This window comes from Oryctolagus cuniculus, chromosome 2 (genome assembly GCF_051225735.1).
Source record: "Oryctolagus cuniculus isolate XC-2025 breed Fujian yellow rabbit chromosome 2, ASM5122573v1, whole genome shotgun sequence".
Lineage (NCBI taxonomy): Eukaryota > Metazoa > Chordata > Mammalia > Lagomorpha > Leporidae > Oryctolagus > Oryctolagus cuniculus.
In genome coordinates, this window is record NC_142868.1 from 68,109,637 (window position 1) to 68,129,437 (window position 19,801).

Sequence of the window (19,801 nt, forward strand, 5' to 3'; positions counted from 1 at the left end):
TCCAGCTCTCTGCTGTGGCCTGGGGAAGCAGAAGACAGCCAAACTCCTCTGGTCCCTGCACCTGTGTGGGAGACCCAGAAGAAGCTCCTGGCTTCAGATTGGCACAGCTCTAACCATTGCAGACAAATAGGGAGTGAACCAGCGGGCGGAAGACCTCCCTCTCTCTCTCTCTGCCTCTCCTCCTTTCTGTGTAACTCTTTCAAGTAAATAACTAAAAAAAAAGAAAAAAAAAGATTTAAATACTAACCAAAAGTCTCGTAAGGCTCATCGTCTTTCTTACTTTCACTGCCACTGCTTGAGATTTCGGAATTATCAGGAAACTCAAACACATCAGCAGGCTTGTGCTTCTGACCAGCTTTCTGGAAGTGAAGAAAACCAAAGTCACTGAACTGGTGCTAACGCACACCAGCAGCAAGCTGCTGGACTTAACAAGGACACTCTTGCTCCTGCTGCCGCCTAGAGAAGCTAGCCACTCTGCTGTTCTCCAGGAGACAGAGGCCTCTGGAATTCTAAAGCCGGCCTGGCAAACCTTTTCTACAAAGCACCAGAGAGCATTTCAGGCTTTGCAGGTCACAAGGTTTCCACTGCAGAGGGAAAGCCCGCAGGGACAGCGCAGCCAGGAATGCGCAGGGCCGGCTTCCCACACAATCTACTCAGAGATGCAGACCTCTGCATTTCACATCATCTTCATGGCACACAACATATCCTTTTTAGTTTATTTTGGCTATTTAAAAATCATCCTTCGTTCCCAGGCTTGTGTATAAAGAGGTAGTAGGCTGGTTTTGCCCCCCAGGCCATAGCTTGCCTAGATCCCTAAAGAGAACGGTGGGCTGTCTCCCCAGAAACATGCCTGCCACCTGGACGTGCACAGCTCTGGGAGCACAGGGGCGGACAGTCCTGGCTGAAGGAGAGCCTGTGTACAGTTCAATATACGGGTAAGGCTCCGGAGGCTGGGGTTCCGGAGGATGCCAGAGGCAGAACAGAGAACAAACGCACTCGCAACTGCCCGACCTCCTGGACTTCATGTGAAATTCCAATGCCACGCGACAGGCCGTTGGAAAATAATTTGGAATTAGCTATCAAGAGCATTAAAGAAATGTACCTGCCATTACATACAGGTATTCTAAAACTCTCCTGAAGAAAAATAAAACTGTAACGTAGACAACATGGAACCTCATGAAATCACAAGCCATTGTCAGTAACACGGAGAAATGGCTGGGAGGAGTGGCAAAATTCAGAAAGCTGTACAATTTTTACACAGTGCTAATTATCTAGATGAAACAAATCTAGGCTTGGAAAAAAAGAAATGTTTCTAAAATGTTAACAAAGGTTCTTTTCTAACAGTGGAAAAAGTAAGAAAAGGAATAAACTTTTTTTTTTTACTACCCTAAAACAGAGCTTATCACGTGAAATACAGAAAACTCTAAGGTCCTCACCAAAGCTTACTTTTATAGTCAACTGTGAGAAAAATCACATTAAAAGCTAAAAAGAGAACTTACTTCTTTCATAGGATGTGTTCTTCTTAAAGTGTTCTTTGAACATACTGCACTGAAACAGGAAAAAATAAAAGTTAGGAAATATTTAAAGCAACCAGGGAAAATACCATAACCTGACTCTCTCCAAGTATTGTCTTCCCAAATTACACTGCTCAGTAGCTGTACTAATAGTGTGCATGCAATGGAACTGAAGTTATGACGAAGAAGCAGAACCAATACCCTGCAAACATACAAGTCAAATTATATCACCAACACATATAAAGTGACCACCTTGGTCCCTCAAGATCATGGAAAACTTCTAATCCTGCTGTCACGCTGGCCTCTGCACCCGGATCTGTCAGGGAAGACTGACTCTCCGCAGAGCTGAGCCAAGGGGATGGATACCAACATGGATGAGACTCCTCACACCCATTCCATCTGTGCCTGGCCCGGGATCACACAGCTTAACAATCCTATGAAGTAGAGGGGGGCCGTGTGAGAGCTCTGCACGGGCACAGAGCAACAGGCAGCCAGGCAGGAGAGGAGCCTGCAGGAAAACCCCATCGGTTCAAATCCACAGCCTACCTTCTTCCCACCCCATAACACTCTCCAGTGACCTTGGGCACACCGTAAAACAGATTAAGGTGCGGATCTTCTAGAAGTGAAAAGGAAGCAAATGCAACAACAGTGACTAGACTAACAACTGAAAACACCAGTGGCAAGAAAAACCTATATTAACATCAGCAGTCAGTGAACAAGCACTGAGCACCCTCCACAGCTGAGGCACTGCATGGGGTATTAGAGATACTTTAGTAGAATCCAGTACTAGTTCCTGGCTTTAAAATACACCTTGCAGTTTTCAAAGACTCCTTTGTGGAGGGCAGTATCAGATTAGTGTGTCTGAACCAATATTCTTCAGGTACTTTATTTGACATGATTTCAAACTGTCTCCCCTGTACCCAGGTTCATCAGTTGCCTTCACCGTCTCTTTTGCTTCCTCTGCCTGTGCAAGGTAAGCACTCCTAACTGAAGTACTTCATATGGCTTCCCTGAGAGGGCATGCACGTGCACAGTCATAGCGGATTTCCAAAATCTAGATATTTCACATTTGCAAAGTGATTATCCAACCTACAGTCCATGTCCAAATCTCATCAGCTCTCCAACACCCTTTAGGATTTTCACCCTAGCATTTTCTTAAAAGGGAAAATCAAGGGAACATAAAATGTAAGATTGCACTGGATAGGATATTTTCATAAACTTTCTGATTTGTTTCATGCGCACCTGCGTACTAACTGCGATGCAAAACATCATTGTGTGAATCACAGTTAAAAAAAAAAAAAAGAAAGCTGGAACACTGTTTAGAGCAGTGGTCTCACGCCTGGCGCCACCCCCAGTTTCTGGCTCAGTAAGTCAAGGGTTGGGTGGAGAGTTCACAGTTCTCAAGTTCCCACGCTTTTTCTGAGTCTCCAAACCTAAAATGGTACAACAAGTATTTGCTCAATGGCAATTTTATGATTCTGGTTATAATTCAGAGGTTCAGGAAAGCTAAATGACTTAGCAATGATGGTAACAGGGAAGTTTTAGTTCAATTAAATTTAGACGAGTTTATTTGGGCAAAGCAAAACCAGAAAGAATTAGGGAATGGAGCAGCCCCAGAAATATAAGCAAGTTCTGAGAACCACCAGCAACCTGAGCGATCACACATCATTAACTTAATTGGCTGCAGCCTACCCAATCAACCAATTGGTAACACCTTATCCAGTTCATTGCATACAGCCCAGTTAGTTAACTGCTACAGAGCTTTCCCCCAGCCACCTAAGCCCAGTGACCGGCTTGACGTTCAGTTCAAATCCATGGCCTCCCACAAAAATCCAGCAATGGCCACACAGTCAAGTAACGTTAGCAGGAAGCAGAAACCACATCAGTACGCGTCTTAACCTAAATTACTTCCAGCTGTCTCTTGCGTGTGCTCAAATCAAAAAATACGCCTTAAGCTGGAGTCCAGGTGAGGCTTCGTTCAAGATGGACGCTTGAGACAACCGTGTTTTCCTGTGCATTTTTGAGGGAAGGGCTCAACACATGCCCTAAGTCTCCATCTCTAACAGGTTTTTAAAAACCTTTCGGCGCCTGGATGCCCTGTAGACAACGCTAGAGAGCCCGGGCGTCCACTCACGAATCTGTGAACGACGAATACGACGTACTTTCCAATGCATGCCCCTTTTGAGAAAAGTTGCTCCCCGCCCTGGAACACTCCCGAAGGGGCAGCTCGGTCCCCGGGCAGGGGTGAGGGCCAGCGTTACAGTCTGCGCTTTGGGGTACGAAGGCAGACACGACCCGCAGGGCTGCAGCCCGTCACGTCTGGGGAACAGCAGGCACCAAGCGCCCGCGACCCTCAGCCACAGGAACCCCAAAGTCTCTCCCACCCGCCAGGCCAGGCGTCACGCCCTGACTCCTCCTAGGAAATCCGCACTGAGAGATGCAAACCGAGGCCCTGGGCGATCTGTCACTTCGACAAGGAAGCTCCACCAGCGCAGCCCCAAAGGCTCAAACCGCGTCAGTCGGAGCGGGACCCGCAGCTCTCACCCTGCAGGCCTCCGGGACCGCACCCGGCCCGGCGGAGCCATCTGGCTGCTCTCTGCTCCCGCGGCGCCCAGGAAACTCCCGCCAAGCCCCGCGCCGTTTAGAACGGCCAATCCGGGCCGAGCACGCGCCCCTCCTCCCCTCGGCCTGGGTCCCCCGCCCAGGGCCCGCGGCTCCCGTCCGGCCTTGGGCGTAAGTGAAAACGTGGTCCGGATCAACAACTGCAACGGAGCTGGAGGCCAGGCCTTCAAGCTGCCGCTGACGGGCCACCAGAAGGAATCCCACTTTTCCGGGTTTTCCCTCCCACCCTAGCCCGGGGCCTGTTTCTCAAGGCTCCGACGGGGGCGGGGCTAGTGCTGAGACGTGGGCGGGCGCGCAGCAGGAAGGGGCGGATCCCAACCCGAGGCCCCAACTGTAGCTTCAGTTGAGCTGTGAAAGCGGATTGAGCCACGAGGCCCCGGGGGCGTTAGAAGCAGCTGCCTGAGCCCTGTGTGCTCCTGCTTCCCTCCCCAGATCTCTGTAATGGGGCGGGTTCCTACCGGAGCCAATAGTCTGCGATTCTTTTCTTTCTGTTTAAAAAGGCGTTATAATACAAAAAGATGAATTCGCATATAAATAAGATGAATGTAAAAATATAAATCTATGAGAATGTAAATATAAAATGAACTCAAAATGGATCAAAGATCTAAGTGGAAGAGCTCAAAGCACAAAACTCTCAGAAAGGAGGACCCTGCTGTGGCGTAGCAGGTAAGGTCATCATCTGCAGTGCTGGCATCCCATATGGACACTGGTTCCTGTCCCGGCTGCTCCACCTCCGATCCAGCCCTCTGCTCTGGCCTGGGAAAGCAGTAGGAGATGGTCTAAGTCCTTGTGCCCCTGCACCCGTGTGGGAGACCCGGAAGAAGTGCCTGACTTGAGATCAGCGCACCTCGGGCCCTTGCAGCCAATTGGGGAGTAAACCAGCAGGTGGAGGATCTCACTTTCTCTCTCTCTCTCTCTCTCTCTCTCTCTCTCTGCCTCTCCTCTCTGTAACTCTTTCAAATAAATAAATAAATCTTAAAAAAAAAAAAAAAAACTCCTTAGAAGAAAAATAGCGCAAAAGCTTCACAAAATTGGTAATGAAAAGATCCTGGAGATGAAAACTGGATGGCTGAGCAGCCACATGACTCTGCTTAGTGCCATAGAACTGTTCAATTAAAAAACATTTAGCCATGAGCTTTTGGCAAAGAGGTTTAAGATGCCCGTTTAGGAGGCCTGGATCTCATTTTGGTGTGCTTGGGTTCTGTTCCCACCTGGCTGATTCCAGCTTCCTGGTAATGCAGCTCCTAACACGAGCTTCCTTGTTCAAAGAAAACTCATTTATTTGAGAGAGTGAGAGGGACACACACACACACACACACACAGGTCTTCCATCTGCTGGCTCACTCTCCAAATGGCTGCAAAGGCTGGGGCTGTCCCAGGAGAAGCTGGGAGCCCAGAACTCCTTCTGGGTCTCCCATGGGGACTCAAAACAGCACCCATATGGGATACCAGTGTTGCGAGCAGCGGGTAACTGACAGCACAGTGCCTGCCGTTCCCCAGCTGCCTTGTACTGTGCACTCTGGGAGGCAGTGGTGATGGTTTCAGTACTTTGGTCTCTGCCACCCACAGGGAGACCCAGATTGAATTCCCTGCTCTAGCTTCTTTGCCTGGCTCAGCCCTGGCTGTTGTGGGCATTTGGGGGTGAGCAAGTGAATGAGAGAGCTATCTCTGTCTTTCTCTCCCTCCCTTTCAAATGAACGAAATAAGTAATTTTAAATGGTTAAAATGCTACATTTTGTATGAATATTTTCACTACAAAATGCAACATGTGACGTGCATACACAAGTATAAAACATATATAATGTAAAGAGTAGGGTGAGCGTGCCTACAACCACCACCGAGTTAGCGTACATAACTGGGATGCTGGTCTATTAGTCCTCTGAAGAACAGACACTCTTAGGAGTTTATGTTGATCACTCCTATGCTGTTCTACCAATACAACCCTGGATAATGTACCAATTATCGTATGTATCTAAATGACTTTTGTAGGTATTGGGAGTTCTATTTCTTACGTGGAGCTATGCTTTTTATATTTTTTATTTCATTTTATTGACAGGCAATTAGACAGTGAGAGAGAGAGAGACAAAGGTTTTCCTTCCGTTGGTTCACCCCCAAAATGGCCGCTATGGCCGGCGCACTGAGCTGATCCAAAGCCAGGAGCCAGGTGCTTCCTCCTGGTCTCCCACACTGGTGCAGGGGCCCAAACACTTGGGCCATCCTCCACTGCACTCCCGGGCCACAGCAGAGTGCTGGACTGGAAGAGGAGCAACCAGCACTAGAACCTGGTGCCCATATGGGATGCTGGTACTGCAAGGCAGAGGATTAACCAAGTGAGCCATGGTGCCAGCCCCCAGAGCTATGATTTTTAGATTTACTCACATTGTATCCACATCCATATGTAGCTGAAGTTCATTAATTTTCATTGCCTTCTAAAATGCATTCAGTAACTATACCACAGTTAATCTTTACTTCTTGTGTACACATACATCAGTTGTTTTCAGTCTTGGTATCATCAACAAGGTAGTCCTGAACATTCTTGTGCATGTGTGCATGCATGTCTCTTTGAAGAAGCCTGGATCTTCTTCTGGGTCTCCCCAGTGGGTGCACTTGAGCCGTCGTCCACTGCATTCTCAGGAACATTAGCAGAGAGCTGGGTAGGAAGTGGAGCAGCCGGGTCTGGAACTGGCACCCAAATGAGATGTTAACATCACAGGTGGGGGCTTTACCAGCTACACCATACTGCTGCCCCTCCCCCCCATTGCATTTTGATTTTCCTGTCCCTTAAGGTGTCATCTCTTCATCGTTTACAGCTCATTCCCATTTCCTCTTCCATGATGCGCTTGTGCAGGCTCCTGGGCAGCAGCCATGAAAGGGTAATGACCCTTAGGGACTGCAGGTAATTTCCCCACCAACAGGAAGAAACAGGGTTCTTGGAGGGGACTGGGTTGGAAGCTCCAAATTCCAGGCAAGGGGGGATAATGAAACTTCTGTGCTTGCAGGCCTGAAAAATGAAACTTCCCAGCTATGAAGACAGGAAGAGTTTCAGCATGCTGGATGGAAATAAGACAAGCTCCCCCCAAGCAGGTTTCAGAATGAAAAGGAGTTCATAGGCTTGTCACCGGAAAGCCCTGGGCAGGCTAGGGCATCAAGCTCAGCTTCCCCCCAGGGTCCGGGAGGCATCAGCGCTTTGGATCCGTTTTCTTCTTCTCCTGGTTCGTCAACTCTTCATCAGACCCCAACCCCCGTGTGCCTGTGCCACTATGGAAGCTGTGACTCTCCCTCCCTCCTCCCCTGGCCCAGGCTCAGGGATCCGTCACTCTATGCTCTACTTCTATGATGTCAGCCCTTCTGTGATCCCCACACAGGGGAGATGGCCCAGCGTTTGTCTTTCTGTGAGAGCCACCCACCCATCACCTCCATCACCTGCCCAGGGTGCACACAGGGACCAAACATCACACGGGACCAAAGCCATGCACACATGGTGAATTTTATTCATGAGAAGCATGTGGAAATGCTCAAGAAAAGTTCAGTCAGCTCAGCGGATAGCTCCTGGAGACGGGGGCGGGGCGAGGCTACTTGGGGACCACTCTGCAGCAGCTGCCAGGGCTGCTCACTTGGGATGGCAGGATGCAGCACGCCCTCAGCAGGAACCGGAGGATCCTCCTGCCGACCCCGCGACAGCCCTGCCTCTTGCCCTGGGCGCTGGCCTTGGTGTCTGTGGTGTCAGCATCCTTGGGCTCACGGGCTGTGCCGGCAGCAGCTTCTGGCTCTGCAAGGTCCACGTGGCTCCCGGCACTGGGGCTGGAGGGTGACGCTTCGGAGGCTGGCTCAGGGGCGGCGCTGGGAACAGGGCTCCACTCTTGCTGTGGCTGGCCTGGTAGGAGAGAGTCAAGTGTGGGGTCACCTTGGGGGCCTTGGGCTCAGCTCCTGGAGGCCCCGAGGCAGGGGGGAGGGTAAGACTCACTGGAGGCCTGGGAGGAGTTGGGGGCGGCGCTGGGAGCAGGGCTCCTCTCCTGCTGTGGCTGGCCTGGTGGAGAGAGTCAAGAGTGGGGTCACCTCGGGGGCCTTGGGCTCAGCTCCTGGAGGCCCCGAGGCAGGGGGGAGGGCCAGACTCGCTGGAGGCCTGGGAGGAGTTGGGGGTGGTGCTGGGAGCAGGGCTCCTCTCCTGCTGTGGCTGGCCTGGTAGGAGAGAGTCAAGAGTGGGGTCACCTCAGGGGCCTTGGGCTCAGCTCCTGGAGGCCCCGAGGCAGGGGAGAGGGCAAGACTCTCTGGAGGCCTCGGAGGAGTCGCTTTGTGCGGAGGAAATATTGACAGACATGCTTTCAGAGGACACTGATACCACAGACAAGCGGTCCTTCTCTGTGGGGTGGCGCTCCCCGCCCTGTGAGGACTCGGGCAGGGATGCAGAGCCCTGGGGCTGAGGGCCTGGTGTCCCCTCAGTCCCCGTGCCTGGCAGCAGGCCGAGGCCCGCCAGGTACTCCTTGGCCTCTGAGTCGCGGGGAATGCCCAGGGGCTGCAGCAGGGTGACAGCGGCCTCCTTCTCCTCCTGGGTGGCTTCTCGGCCGGAATCGAACCACCAGTGTGCCCTGGCATCCTCTGCACTGGGCCTCCCCGAGGCGTCGACAGTGAGCAGCCAAGCCAGTAGCTCCCGCAGGGCCGGGCTGACGGCACGCGGCAGCACGTAGCAGGCACACAGCACCGTGTCCTGCAGCTCCTCCGTGTCCTTGCCGCGGAAGGGCAGCGTGGCCGCCAGCATGGCAAACAGCACCACCCCCAGGCTCCACACATCAGCCTTAAAAGCGTCATAGGCCTCCCCGAGGAAAACCTCCGGTGCGCAGTACTCGGGGGTCCCCCAGAAGCCCCTTACCAGCGTGCCCTGCTCCAGCCGCAGGCTCAGGCCGAAGTCCGCCAGCTTGATGGTCATGTGCTCGTCCAGCAGCAGGTTGCCCAGCTTGAGGTCCCGGTGCACCACGCGCTGGGCATGGCAGTAGCTCACGGCGGCCAGCGCCTGGCCGAACAGGGTCCTGGCCTCGGCCTCAGCCAGGCCGCCCTGCTCAAACACGTAGCTCTGGAGCGAGCCCTTGGTCGCCAGCTCCATGACCAGGAACAGGTGCGTCCTCGTGTGCCGCTCCTCCAGCAGCCGCACGATGTCGTGCTGCAGGCTCCTCAGGATGGCTGCCTCCCCCTGCGCGGACAGCGGGCTGCTGGGAGAGCAGTCTCGCAGGAGGATCTTCATTGCCACGTACTTGCCCGACGCCAGGTGCCGGGCCAGCTTCACCAGGCCAAAGCCGCCCCGGCCGATCACGTCCACAAAACGGATCCCATCCAGAGGAGGATGGAAGTCCAAGGGGTCTTCCATGATGCCGGTCACCTAACTACGCTCTCTCGACTCCCTAAATCACTCGACGCACACTAGCTAATCACCGATCCTCACTGCACTGCCTACAACACAAAGGGACCACGGGGGACTGACTACCCAGCTGACTAAGACACAGCACCAGCTACTCTCACTACTCTAGCGGCGATGCCGCAAGCCTATCTCAATAATGCAGAAAAAACAAAGAGGAAAAGCCACTAAATCCTCGAACGCTGATACTTCTGAGTGTGCTAGCTGACTAGAGTGGGGGAAGCAAAAATAAAGAAAACTGCAAAAAAAGACCAAATGGGCAAAACAACAACGAGGAGGAAAACAACAAACTAAACAAAATGGAAAAAAGCAAAAACCAAATAGACCCAGAAACAAACAACCAAGAAAAAGCACAAGCAACACCAATGAGCGCAAAGGCTGGTTAGATGGGTCCTAGTTACACAGATCACAAAAGAGTGCTCTCTGGGTAAGGCGGACAAAAATCTAGGCCCCCGCAGCAGCTATATATACTTTTTGGGGGTTCACCTCACATAATGGCGCCTTGTGAGAGCAGAGCAAGAAATGGACCAATCACAGCCCAGCCAGGGACTGTGTAATATGACTTTCATAACAGTGGTGACTTATGAAGTCAGAGCAAGAAATTGACCAATGGGAGCTGTAGTTCATCCACAGTGGTTTTTCTCGATAATCTTCCAATAAAATTAAAACGATACCCAAAGAGTTTTTGGCCTAGGTTGGTGATAGGGCTTGATACTTAATTTTTGAGAAACTCCAACCTATAGATTGCTTGGGTGGCCTTCTCATTACTAGTTTAAATATGATGATACGTTGCATCTTTTGAAGACCTCCTAGTGTCTCCACTTAGTATAGCCCCTCCTTTGTCTTTACTCTCTGAGTGATGGGTCTCAGAATGATGGAACAACATCTCTGGCCTCGGTAAACTCAACAAGTGTTCTGCTGCCCAAGACACCGCCAGGTACACTGTTCGCACCTCCAGAGCTGAGAGGAAGGTGGCTCTGTCACCCTTTCCCCCTAAGTCATCGTCAGATTTCTTGGCAGAAACCCTGGAAGCCCAGAAGGTAGTGGGGTCTGTGCAGTCCAAACATGGAAGGCCCAATCAGAGGCAGCCGAGAAAGCTACATCCTCTGAGACTGTCCTCCACCCGGTAGGGAGGAATCGAGGCACTGCCAGGCACTTGGGGTTTTTGGGCTCCTGTAACAACAACCACCAAAACTCCTGGCTCCTGGCTTCAGCCTGGCCAAGGCCTGGAGGTCATTTATGGGCTGTATCAGAGGATGGAGGAGCTCCCTAGCTCCCTCTCCCTAGCTCCCTCCCTCCCTCTCTCTCTCTCTCTCTCTCACTAGCACTCTCTCTTTCCCCTCTTCACTCTCACACACATAGAATGCAACTTAGGAAAAAAGGAGAAACTCCCTGCTTCAACTCCTCAGGACCTGCACAGCCCAGAACTAGGACGAGACGATGGCCGCATCACAGCCTCACATCTGTCTCCTTGGGACAGCTTCGTGCTGAGCCCTCAGGAGCAGTGTTTCTCCCAAGGAAGCGACAAACTCATCTGTCGCTCCCTGTCTTCATGGGGGAACGACACTAAACCCTGCCTAGGCTTCATATCCGAGTCACGGCACCATTATGTCGCTCCCCGTCTTCGTGGAGGAACGACACAGGACCCTGCGCTGTTCTTTCGTCTGCTCGGCCCTCCCCGGGTTTGCTGCTGGTTCTTCCCGGGGTGGCTACCGTCCCTTCCACCTCCGTGGAAGGGCGATTCCCCCTGCCACATTCCCCACTTCCGCGGGGGAGCGGCACACCGCCGGCCGGCTCTCTCGGGGGCTGCACAGGTGTTCCCCTTAGATGTTCCCCTTAGATGTTCCTGGTGCATGCCGTCTCTCTCCTCCTTTATAGTCCTCTTCCACCAATCCCAACTCTGCTACCCACACGCCGAGTACGCTGCTCTCCTCCAATCAGGAGCAAGTCCTACAGTTTATTGGCTGAACTGGAGGCAGCTGTGTAGAAGCTGTTTTCTTCTCTCCCAGCGCCATATTGTGGGAGAGCAGATGCATAGAATAAGTCTTAATTCCAGTAACTTAGTCTAGTCCGAGTTGCTCCCCACACTCATCTCAGGTAGGAAGTGAGCCCGGTAACCCCTGCCCCCACATAGCAAGTGGATCTGTGTCTCCTGCAGTTCTTGAGGAGCCCCCAGGGCCCAGCACAGCCATGGGCCCCAGGAACACATGATGGTCCCTCTGCACCGACTGCCCACACCCTCTTGGGAGAGGAACCCCTCCCTGGGGAGATGACCCCCTCCTCCAGGATGTCCAGGGACACTGCACAATGCGATTTCTCCATGATTTCCTGCAGTGCTGGTCACCTCCTCAGGGCTGAGAGGAAAGAACCAGCACCCCAGGAATTCTCACTACAGTTTTGCTACAAAAGTCAAAAAAATTAAATTATGAAGACGTTGGGGACTGTTTTCCATTAAGCACATGTAAAAACTCATCTTTGTAATAAGGTTGGAGTTTTTGAAGGCAGATCAAATAAAGATGAAACTCAGGATACTACCAAAACATCACCAGATATAGAATTCAAAATTTATTTAGGTGCAAAAACTTTTGAAAACCTGTGCATAGTTTGTCCTTAACATACTTTGCCCGTGAATGTTTTGTATCCCCTCTCCTATGCGTGAATTTCAAAAACTGCAACAAATAAGCTCATCCTTTATTTCCATTTTCCATGAGGTTTTCCAAGTCCCTTCAAGTAACCCAGTTCAAGGAAAAACAGAGTTCCCATCCGGACTGCAAAACAGCGTCGGCAAGGACGAGAGACACACCACAGCTCTCCTTCTCATCACTCCTCCCCAGTGCTGGTGGGAGCCTTGCAGACCCATGTGGTTTTAGAAAATTCATCTCCCCCAAGGTAAGTGATGGCCCTGAGGACTCTGTGTCCCCCAGCTCTGCTCAGCAGTAGCCTGAACATGCTGTGGAAAGTCCTATCTTGTCCACGCTGGACTAAAATGAGGAGGCGGAATCTCTGTGGGCACTGCCCCAAGAATTCAATTCAGTGTAAATCCCAAAGGAAACTGCTAAGAAAATGTCTTATTAGACTGTTTTTATTTTTAAAACTATTTATTTGAAAGGTGGAGTTACAGATACAGGGAGACAATAAACACACACGGGTGGAGACAGAGAGAGAGAGAGGAAAGAGGGGGAGAGAGAGAACTTTCATTCACTGGTTCACCTGCCCTGCCCCCCCCCCACAAATGGCTACCATGGCTTAGACTAGGCCAGTCTGAAGACAGGCACCCAAACTCCATCCAGGTCTCCCCTCAGTTGGCAATGCCCCAAGTAGTTGGCCATCTTCCTCTGCCTTCCCAGGCACGTTAGCGGGGAGCTGGATCAGAATCAGAGCAGCCGGGACTCAAACCAGCCTCCTGATATGGGTTGCCAGTGTCACAGGTGGCAGCTTTACCTGCTATACCACAGCACTGGCGCCTAAATTCTGAAGAGCCAAGGCGCCTCCATTTTAAAAAGTAGCCTCCATTTTCTGGAGCAGGCCCAAGTTCCCGTAAATGCAAACATTCAACAGTTACCAAAACCAAATAAGGAAATGCCCTGGGCCCGAGCCAATCAGGATCAGACTCGTCCAACCAAGAGCTCCCAGGAATGGCACCGTTCAATCCACTGTAGCCCCGTACCCCAAACCCTTGCTGATGTCACACTGCAGCTTTGTCTTTTAAAAACGCTCCCGAACAAAGCTCAGGGCCTTCCTCTGACCTCCACTGCGTCGGTTGGTTAGATGAGGTCCCTGCAGCAGCTTATACTTCCAGAGTAAACCTTGCTTTTGCATTTCGGTGAGATCAAGTCTCTGGTGATTTTTGGGGATTCAGTGATCTGGGCATAACAGTTTCTTCTAAGATTTATTTATTTGAGAGATCCGTGGACAGACAGGGATTGATCTTCCATCCTCTGGTTCACTTCGTACATGGCCGCAACAGCTAGGGAGGGTCAGTTTAAAGCCAGGAGCCTACGGGGCTGGCACTGTGGTGTAATGGGTTCAGCCAGCGGTGCAGTACTGGCATCCCATATGGGTGCTGGCTTGAGTCTCAGCTGCTCCACTTCCAATCCAGCTCCCTGCTAATGTGCCTGGGAAAGCTGCGAAAGATGACCCAGATGCTTAGGCTGCTTCTCCCACAGTGTAGACCCAGAAAGCTCCTGGTTCCTGCTTCCACCTGGCACTTCCCTTGCCATTGTGGCTATTTAAGAAGTGAACCAGCAGATGTAAGACCTCTCTCTTTGTATGTCTGTCTGTCTCTCTCTCCCTCTCCCCTTCTACTCTGTGTGTGTGTGTGTGTGTGTGCATGTCTTGTCTGTTTGTCTGTCTGTATTCCTCCCTCTCTCTCTGTAACTCTACCTTTCAAAAAAATAAATCTTTTTTGCCAGCGCTGCGGCTCACTAGGCTAATCCTCTGCCTTCGGCGCTGGCACACCAGGTTCTAGTCCCGGTAGGGGCGCCAGATTCTGTCCCAGTTGCCCCACTTCCAGGCCAGCTCTCTGCTGTGGCCAGGGAGTGCAGTGGAGGATGGCCCAAATCCTTGGGCCCTGCACCCTGGGAGACCAGGATAAGTACCTAGCTCCTGCCATCTGATCAACGCAGGGTGCCAGCCGCAGCACGCCGGCCACGGCGGCCATTGGAGGGTGAACCAATGGCAAAGGAAGACCTTTCTCTCTGTCTCTCTCACTGTCCACTCTGCCTGTCAAAAAATAAAATAAAATAATCAGAAAATAAACCTTTTTAAAAAGCCTAGAACTCCACCCAGGTCTACCACAGGGGTTGCAGGTGCCCAGGTACTTGGATCATATGCCGCTGGTTTCTCAGGTGTGTTAGTATGGAGCTGGCTTGGAGCCAGGGCTTGAACAGGCACTTCAAGTATGGGATGCTGGCATCATAAGCAGTGTCTTAGCCCGCTGTGCCATACACCAGTCCCCAGAACCAAGCTTTCTTTCTCCCTCCAAATCTGATATCAGTGAAGTAAAGGAGTTTTGCTTGTCCTCAGAGAGGTGTCACAGACTTTTGTCAAACTTGGTTCACTGGGTGTGGTGATAAATAATCTGCACGTGTGTTGATGTGTTTTATCAAGCTGATGAGAGCCCTTGTACTCAGCTAAAGGCTGCTGGGGACCATGTGCTAATGGGGTGGACATGCAGAACCAGTGACAGCCAGGTTACTCATCAACAGAGAAAGTGTCTACACAATGCCTCTTTAGTGGGGCAACGAGACCCAAAACATCACCCTCACCCGTGGCCAGGAAGGGCAGGGGACACAGGCACAGCCCCCTGGGTGGCCACCCCTGGTCACAGTGCCTGAGCTGGATGAGCTCATAATGCAGGTAGCGTCCATGCCAGGGCTCTGCCGGGCCGGAGACAGAGGTACCAGGAAGAGTTCTCCATCCGGAGGGCTTCCAGTGGGGGCTGTGAATGCCAGGATGGTGGGAGCCCTCTCTCCTGGGAAGGGAGCCTGTGTCTGAGTTGGAGTCCAAGGGACAGAGATGTGAGAGAAGGGGCTGGGGGCGGGCAGAGAGAGAGAAGGAATGAATGAATGGGGCTGGTCCTGTCCTGGAGATCTGGACCCCAGTTCTAATGCAGGTTGACCATGGCACCCTCAGATCCCATGAGATCCTCAGTGTCTGGATCTTTTGCAGCCCACAAGTAATTAAGTTGTCTTTCTTTTGTTCTCATTCTCTCTGTAGTCTTACTGTTCCTTACACTGGCTGATTGAGAGCATTCTGGGTAATGTAAGTTAGCTGTTGTGTGTGCACTCTGTGAGCTGACATAAAATGTGCCTCTGGAACTGACCTAAAGCTGCCTCTGCAGACTGCTCCCTGGACCCCCTGGCCTGTGGGCAGGCTGCCCCACCCCTCAGACATCTGGGGCTGCCTCTAACCTTGGGCTGTGTGGGTTCTGTTCCCAGCCCTTGGGACGCAGCCCCGCATGCTCATGTGCCATCATGTGTCCCCGCAGCATGCACCTGCACGCCTGCAACTATTTACCTGCTTCTCCGCTAGGACTGTGTGAGTGCATGGGGACACCCCAAAAGTCTGTGCATGGTGGAGTTAAGCTTGGGTGGATCACTCTCCAAGTATCTGCAATAGCCAGGGCAGGCCCAGGCTCAGGAGCTCAGAACTCCATCCAAATCTCCCATGTGGGTTCTGGGACACGGTCACTTGAGCCATTACCTGCTGCCTCCCAAGCTGCGCATTCCAGGAAGCTAGAATCAGGAGCAGAGCTACAATGTGAATCCCAACACCCAGATGTGGGTTCAGGGTATCCTAAGTGGCTTCTTAACCACCACACCAGATGCTTACCCCCTCAAGTGATTTTTAATCAGTAAAGAAAATGGAATCACGGAGGCCAGCACTGTGGTGTAGCAGGTAAATTTGCCGTCTGCAGCCCCAGCATCCTATATGGATTCTGGTTCAAGTCCCAGCTGTTCTACTTCCAATCCAATTCCCTGCTAATGAGCCTGAAGACAGACCAAGTGCTTGGGCCCCTGCACCCTCATGGGACCCCCAGAAAAAGCTCCTGATTCTTGGCTTCAGGACAGCCCAGCTCTGCCCATTGCAGCCATCTGGGGAGTAAACCCACAGATGGAAGGTCTCTCTCTCTCTCTCTATGTCTGTCTCTCTCTCTTTCTCCCCCCCCAACTCTGCCTTTCAAATAAATAAATAAACATTTTAAAAATAAGTAAATTCTAAAAGAGAGACACTCAGGCACAGAGTGCAGGTTTCTGTGAAAACATGAATGGGAGTAAAATTATAAAATCTTAATCAGAAAAACATTGGGAGAAGCAGAAAGAGCATGTATGTTCTGCTTTAAAGCCTGTTCCAGACCTAAAGTCATGCATTGTTTTGCAGACGCAAATATCGCGGTTTTCCAGTCCTGAAACATTGATAAGTTCTGATAGAGTCAGAGGCACGGTGCTTGGCGGGTAGCGAGGAAGACTTTGGTGACGTAAGCAGAACGTGGTCCACGCCTCCGTCTCCGAGGGGAAAGGCAGGCGCAGCATCAGACACGGGTGGCAGTGAGTCCCAGCGGGACAGACAGTCTTGGGTGGAAATAAAGAGTTACTAGATACTGTAACACGCTGTGTTGAACTTCTCTCTCTTGCTATTGTACTATCTCTGTACTTAGGCGTTGGGCTTTATACTTTTTTCCTAAAAACGCAGCCAGCTCTAGCTGAGAGCCGTGTCCCTGTATCTGTGCCCCAGTTTGCCAGTCAGCACCCATCGAAACACCAGACTCAGGCACACAAACTGTGTCCCTGCACTTTATTATTTTGAAACAACTCTAGAGCAGACAACAGTGTCCAGCTAATACAGGTGTGAGAGGAAAGTCAGCTGCCTTAGGCTCTCTTATGCATGGCTGTGTTAAAAACGGCCATCGGCATTTAATGGAAGGGAATGGCCGTGGCCTAAGGTGTAGGCCAGAGACTTAATTACGGGAGACATAGGCTCTCCATGACTGACTTCCTGTCTCTCCTTGGAGCTCCTGTCTCACTGAAAGCTCTGCGCTTTGCTTATCCTGTTCCCTAAACGCATGAGGCTCATTTCTACCTCTCAGAAGTTAAACACAGCACTTCCTTTCCTTTTCTGGGTCATGTCTAGGTAGCCTGCAAAACTCAGCCAGCACTCACAACCTGTGGGAGGCCACCCATGAACCAGCATTTTCCCTCCACTGCAAGGTCACACACAGTGCTGCCCAAGTCACGCAGAGTGCTGCCAGGTCAACACAGTGCTGCCCAGGTCATGAGAGTGCCCTGGGAGGAGGGGATCTGCAAAGCTCATCCTAGGACAACAGAAAAGTGGGGGCAGGAGGCTGGCCATGGAGAAGAGCAGACAGGGGAAGCCACAGCCAGGGCAGGATCCAGCTCATGGGGAACTCCCCAGGGGGAATGCCAAGTCATAGTCTACGGAAGCCATGGCCAATCTTTCCATCCCAAGGCGGTGCCTGTGATGCACCAGTAGATAGGAGCTCTCTCTGCCTCTCAAATAATTAAGAAAAAAAATGAAACAACCTTAGGAAACCTCCCCAGCCACACTTCAGCCACATTGCACTCCTGCAGCCACTTTCCAGGATAAATGAATAGGGCTCCCGAGGCTGGTGAATGGGAGGGAGACCCTGGGCCTGACACAGCCCTCACCGGCGAAGATGCCGCTAGAACCTTCCACCCTCCATCCACCTGCTCTGCCCCAGCAACTGCGGAGAGCATAGCAGGTTTCTCTTCAGATTATGGTGCCATGAAAGGAAACAGCAGCTGGGGTTATGGATGGAAACAGAGAAAGAACATTTCAGGGCCTGTGGCGTTCACTGCCGTCTGTGGCAGCACCAACAAGTGCAAACAGTGAAGCCCACGGCGGAGAGGTTCATCGCACTCGGGTTGCACAGATTATTATTCACGGGCACCACACTGCGGAGGGGAAGGAACAGCAGAGAAGGTGACCCAGGTGAGGAAAGGCCTGGAATCAGAAGATCCAGCTCAGCCCCTTCCAGTGCACGTGACCTCAGGCAAGTTAACGGATCTCTGAGCCTTCACGTTTCTCATCTAATACGGAACAGAACAAACTAGAACTATTCAGACAGAACTGCCCTGATCTTTCCACCCTGGCTACCTCAGATCCACCCACATCTAATCTAATCTAATTCCATCTCTCCCTTGTGCAACAAGGAGCATCTTACGGACTACCAGTTTCTGCTTAGCCACGGGGCGAGCCTGGCACCCTCTCCAGAGTGCAGCCTTCATTTTTTTCCTAAAACCGTCACTTTCTCTCTCTGCTGGATCGTTGTCAGTAACACTATGCTCCAGTATTGCCCCACTTAAAAGCCTCCACCATGTGCAAGACAAACCTCGGAGTCTGACGCCTTTCTCCAGTTACCGTCCACTGGTCTGGTTCTGGCACGGCAGAGAAGAGCTCTCTCCTTCTTCCCAAGGACTCTGGCCTCCGTCCTCCCTCCTGCGCGTGCCCAGTGATGTGAGTGGCCACTGCTTCCCTCTGTCCCCAGCCTTCCCTACCTCTCAGTGCTTGCCTCTCTCAGCTCCAGGTGCACCACCCCCATCGACTTGCAAACAGCTTTCAAATCCTCTCCACCTGTATCTCCAGCCACCAGCCCAGTTCAAGCTGTCATCATGCACTAGGCTGTCCTTACCTGGTCTCCACGTTTTGACTCTTTGCAGAGCAGCCAGGAGGTGTCTTCAAAAAGGGAAACTCAGGGAAAGCTGTTCCTTGACTCAAAATCCTTCAATGGGAGCTGAGGTTGTAGCACGGTGGGTTAAGCCACTGCCTGCAATGCTAGCATCCTATAGCTGCTCCACTTCTGATGCAGCTCCCTGTTAGTGGCTTGGCAAAGCAGTGGACGATGGCCCAAGTGTTTGGGTCCCTGAAACCTATGTGGAAGACCCAGATAAAGCTCCCAGCTGCTGGTTTTGGCTTGGCTCAAGCCTGACCATTGCGGCCATCTGGAGAGGGATCTAGAGGGTGGATGATCTCTCTAGGGTTCTTTCAAATAAGTAATTTTTTTTTTTAAAGAGATAGGGATCAAAGCCATTTGAACTACAACTTAGAACTGCCAGCCCCAAGCAATGCATTTGTCGGGAATTCACTGCCCTGGGGAGAGCGGAAGGAGCCACGCTCCACAGCATGAGGCTGAGTCCAGTCTCTGGGGCCAGACTGCTAAGCTCAGATTCATCTGGGCCCAGGTGAGGATCGAAGTAATTGTGTGCTTTGATTTCCTCATCTAGAAACTGGGGGTAAGGGCAGCACGTGGCCCCAAAGTGTGTAAATATAAACTATTAACCCATATAAATGTGTCTGGCAAGGGGTGGGCATTTGGTGAAAAAGTAGTTTAGGGTGCTGCTCGGAACGCCCACATCCCACTTGGGTTCGGGTCCCAGCTCTGCTTCCTGCTATTTTGCACCCTGGGAGGCTGCAGGAGGTGGTTCAAGTATTTGGGAACTGCCAGCTGCATGGGAGACCCAGGTAAAGTTCCAGGCTCCAGGCTGCAGTCTGGCTGTGCAGGCGTTGGTGGGTGAATTGGTGGACAGACGATCTCATCTGTCTCATTCAAATAAAAATTAAAATAAATTTAAAAATCTTAAAAACATGTCTGGCATGTGACAACTTTATACATGTTAGTTATTATCCCAAGTAATCTAAAATAGAGAATGGGAGAAATATTTTGTTGAAAATGAATTTTTTTAAATAATTATTTTATTTATTTGAAAGACAAAGTTAG

At 51.5% G+C, this 19,801-nt stretch overlaps 2 protein-coding genes and 1 long non-coding RNA gene across 3 annotated transcripts in view; 1 reads left to right on the forward strand and 2 right to left on the reverse strand.

The window, feature by feature from the left end:
* The window catches only part of LOC149127802 (centromere protein U-like), a 108,398-nt gene extending 104,036 nt beyond the window's left edge, over positions 1–4,362 (reverse strand). The window contains exons 1-3 of the mRNA XM_089325701.1: positions 4,059–4,362; positions 1,500–1,548; positions 248–359 (exon numbers count right to left, since the gene is read on the reverse strand). Of these exons, the coding sequence (XP_089181827.1) occupies positions 248–359; positions 1,500–1,548; positions 4,059–4,099 (202 nt within the window). The 5' untranslated portion in view covers positions 4,100–4,362. The remainder of the gene's footprint in view (positions 1–247; positions 360–1,499; positions 1,549–4,058) is intronic.
* Positions 4,363–4,465: 103 nt separating this feature from the next.
* On the forward strand, positions 4,466–7,405 carry LOC127485979 (uncharacterized). The gene is made up of 3 exons (XR_016229038.1): positions 4,466–4,802; positions 6,947–7,032; positions 7,136–7,405. It is a non-coding gene; the product is annotated as an uncharacterized LOC127485979 (long non-coding RNA).
* A 559-nt stretch (positions 7,406–7,964) lies between these two features.
* Positions 7,965–9,495, reverse strand: LOC149127804 (uncharacterized). The gene is made up of 2 exons (XM_089327008.1): positions 8,402–9,495; positions 7,965–8,010 (listed from the first exon to the last, which is right to left on the reverse strand). The coding sequence occupies exons 1-2, from the start codon at positions 9,493–9,495 to the stop codon at positions 7,965–7,967; spliced, it is 1,140 nt and encodes a 379-aa protein (XP_089183134.1).
* Positions 9,496–19,801: the final 10,306 nt, after the last annotated feature.

What these genes read in the sequence shown, in the direction of transcription:
- LOC149127804 (XM_089327008.1), bottom strand. Translation starts at nt 9,495, where the DNA reads ATGGAAGACCCCTTGGACTTCCATCCTCCTCTGGATGGGATCCGTTTT. An exon ending in TCCTCCGAGGCCTCCAGAGA is followed by an intron (nt 8,011 to 8,401) that starts GTCTTGCCCTCT and finishes CTCTCCTACCAG; the next exon opens with GCCAGCCACAGCAAGAGTGG.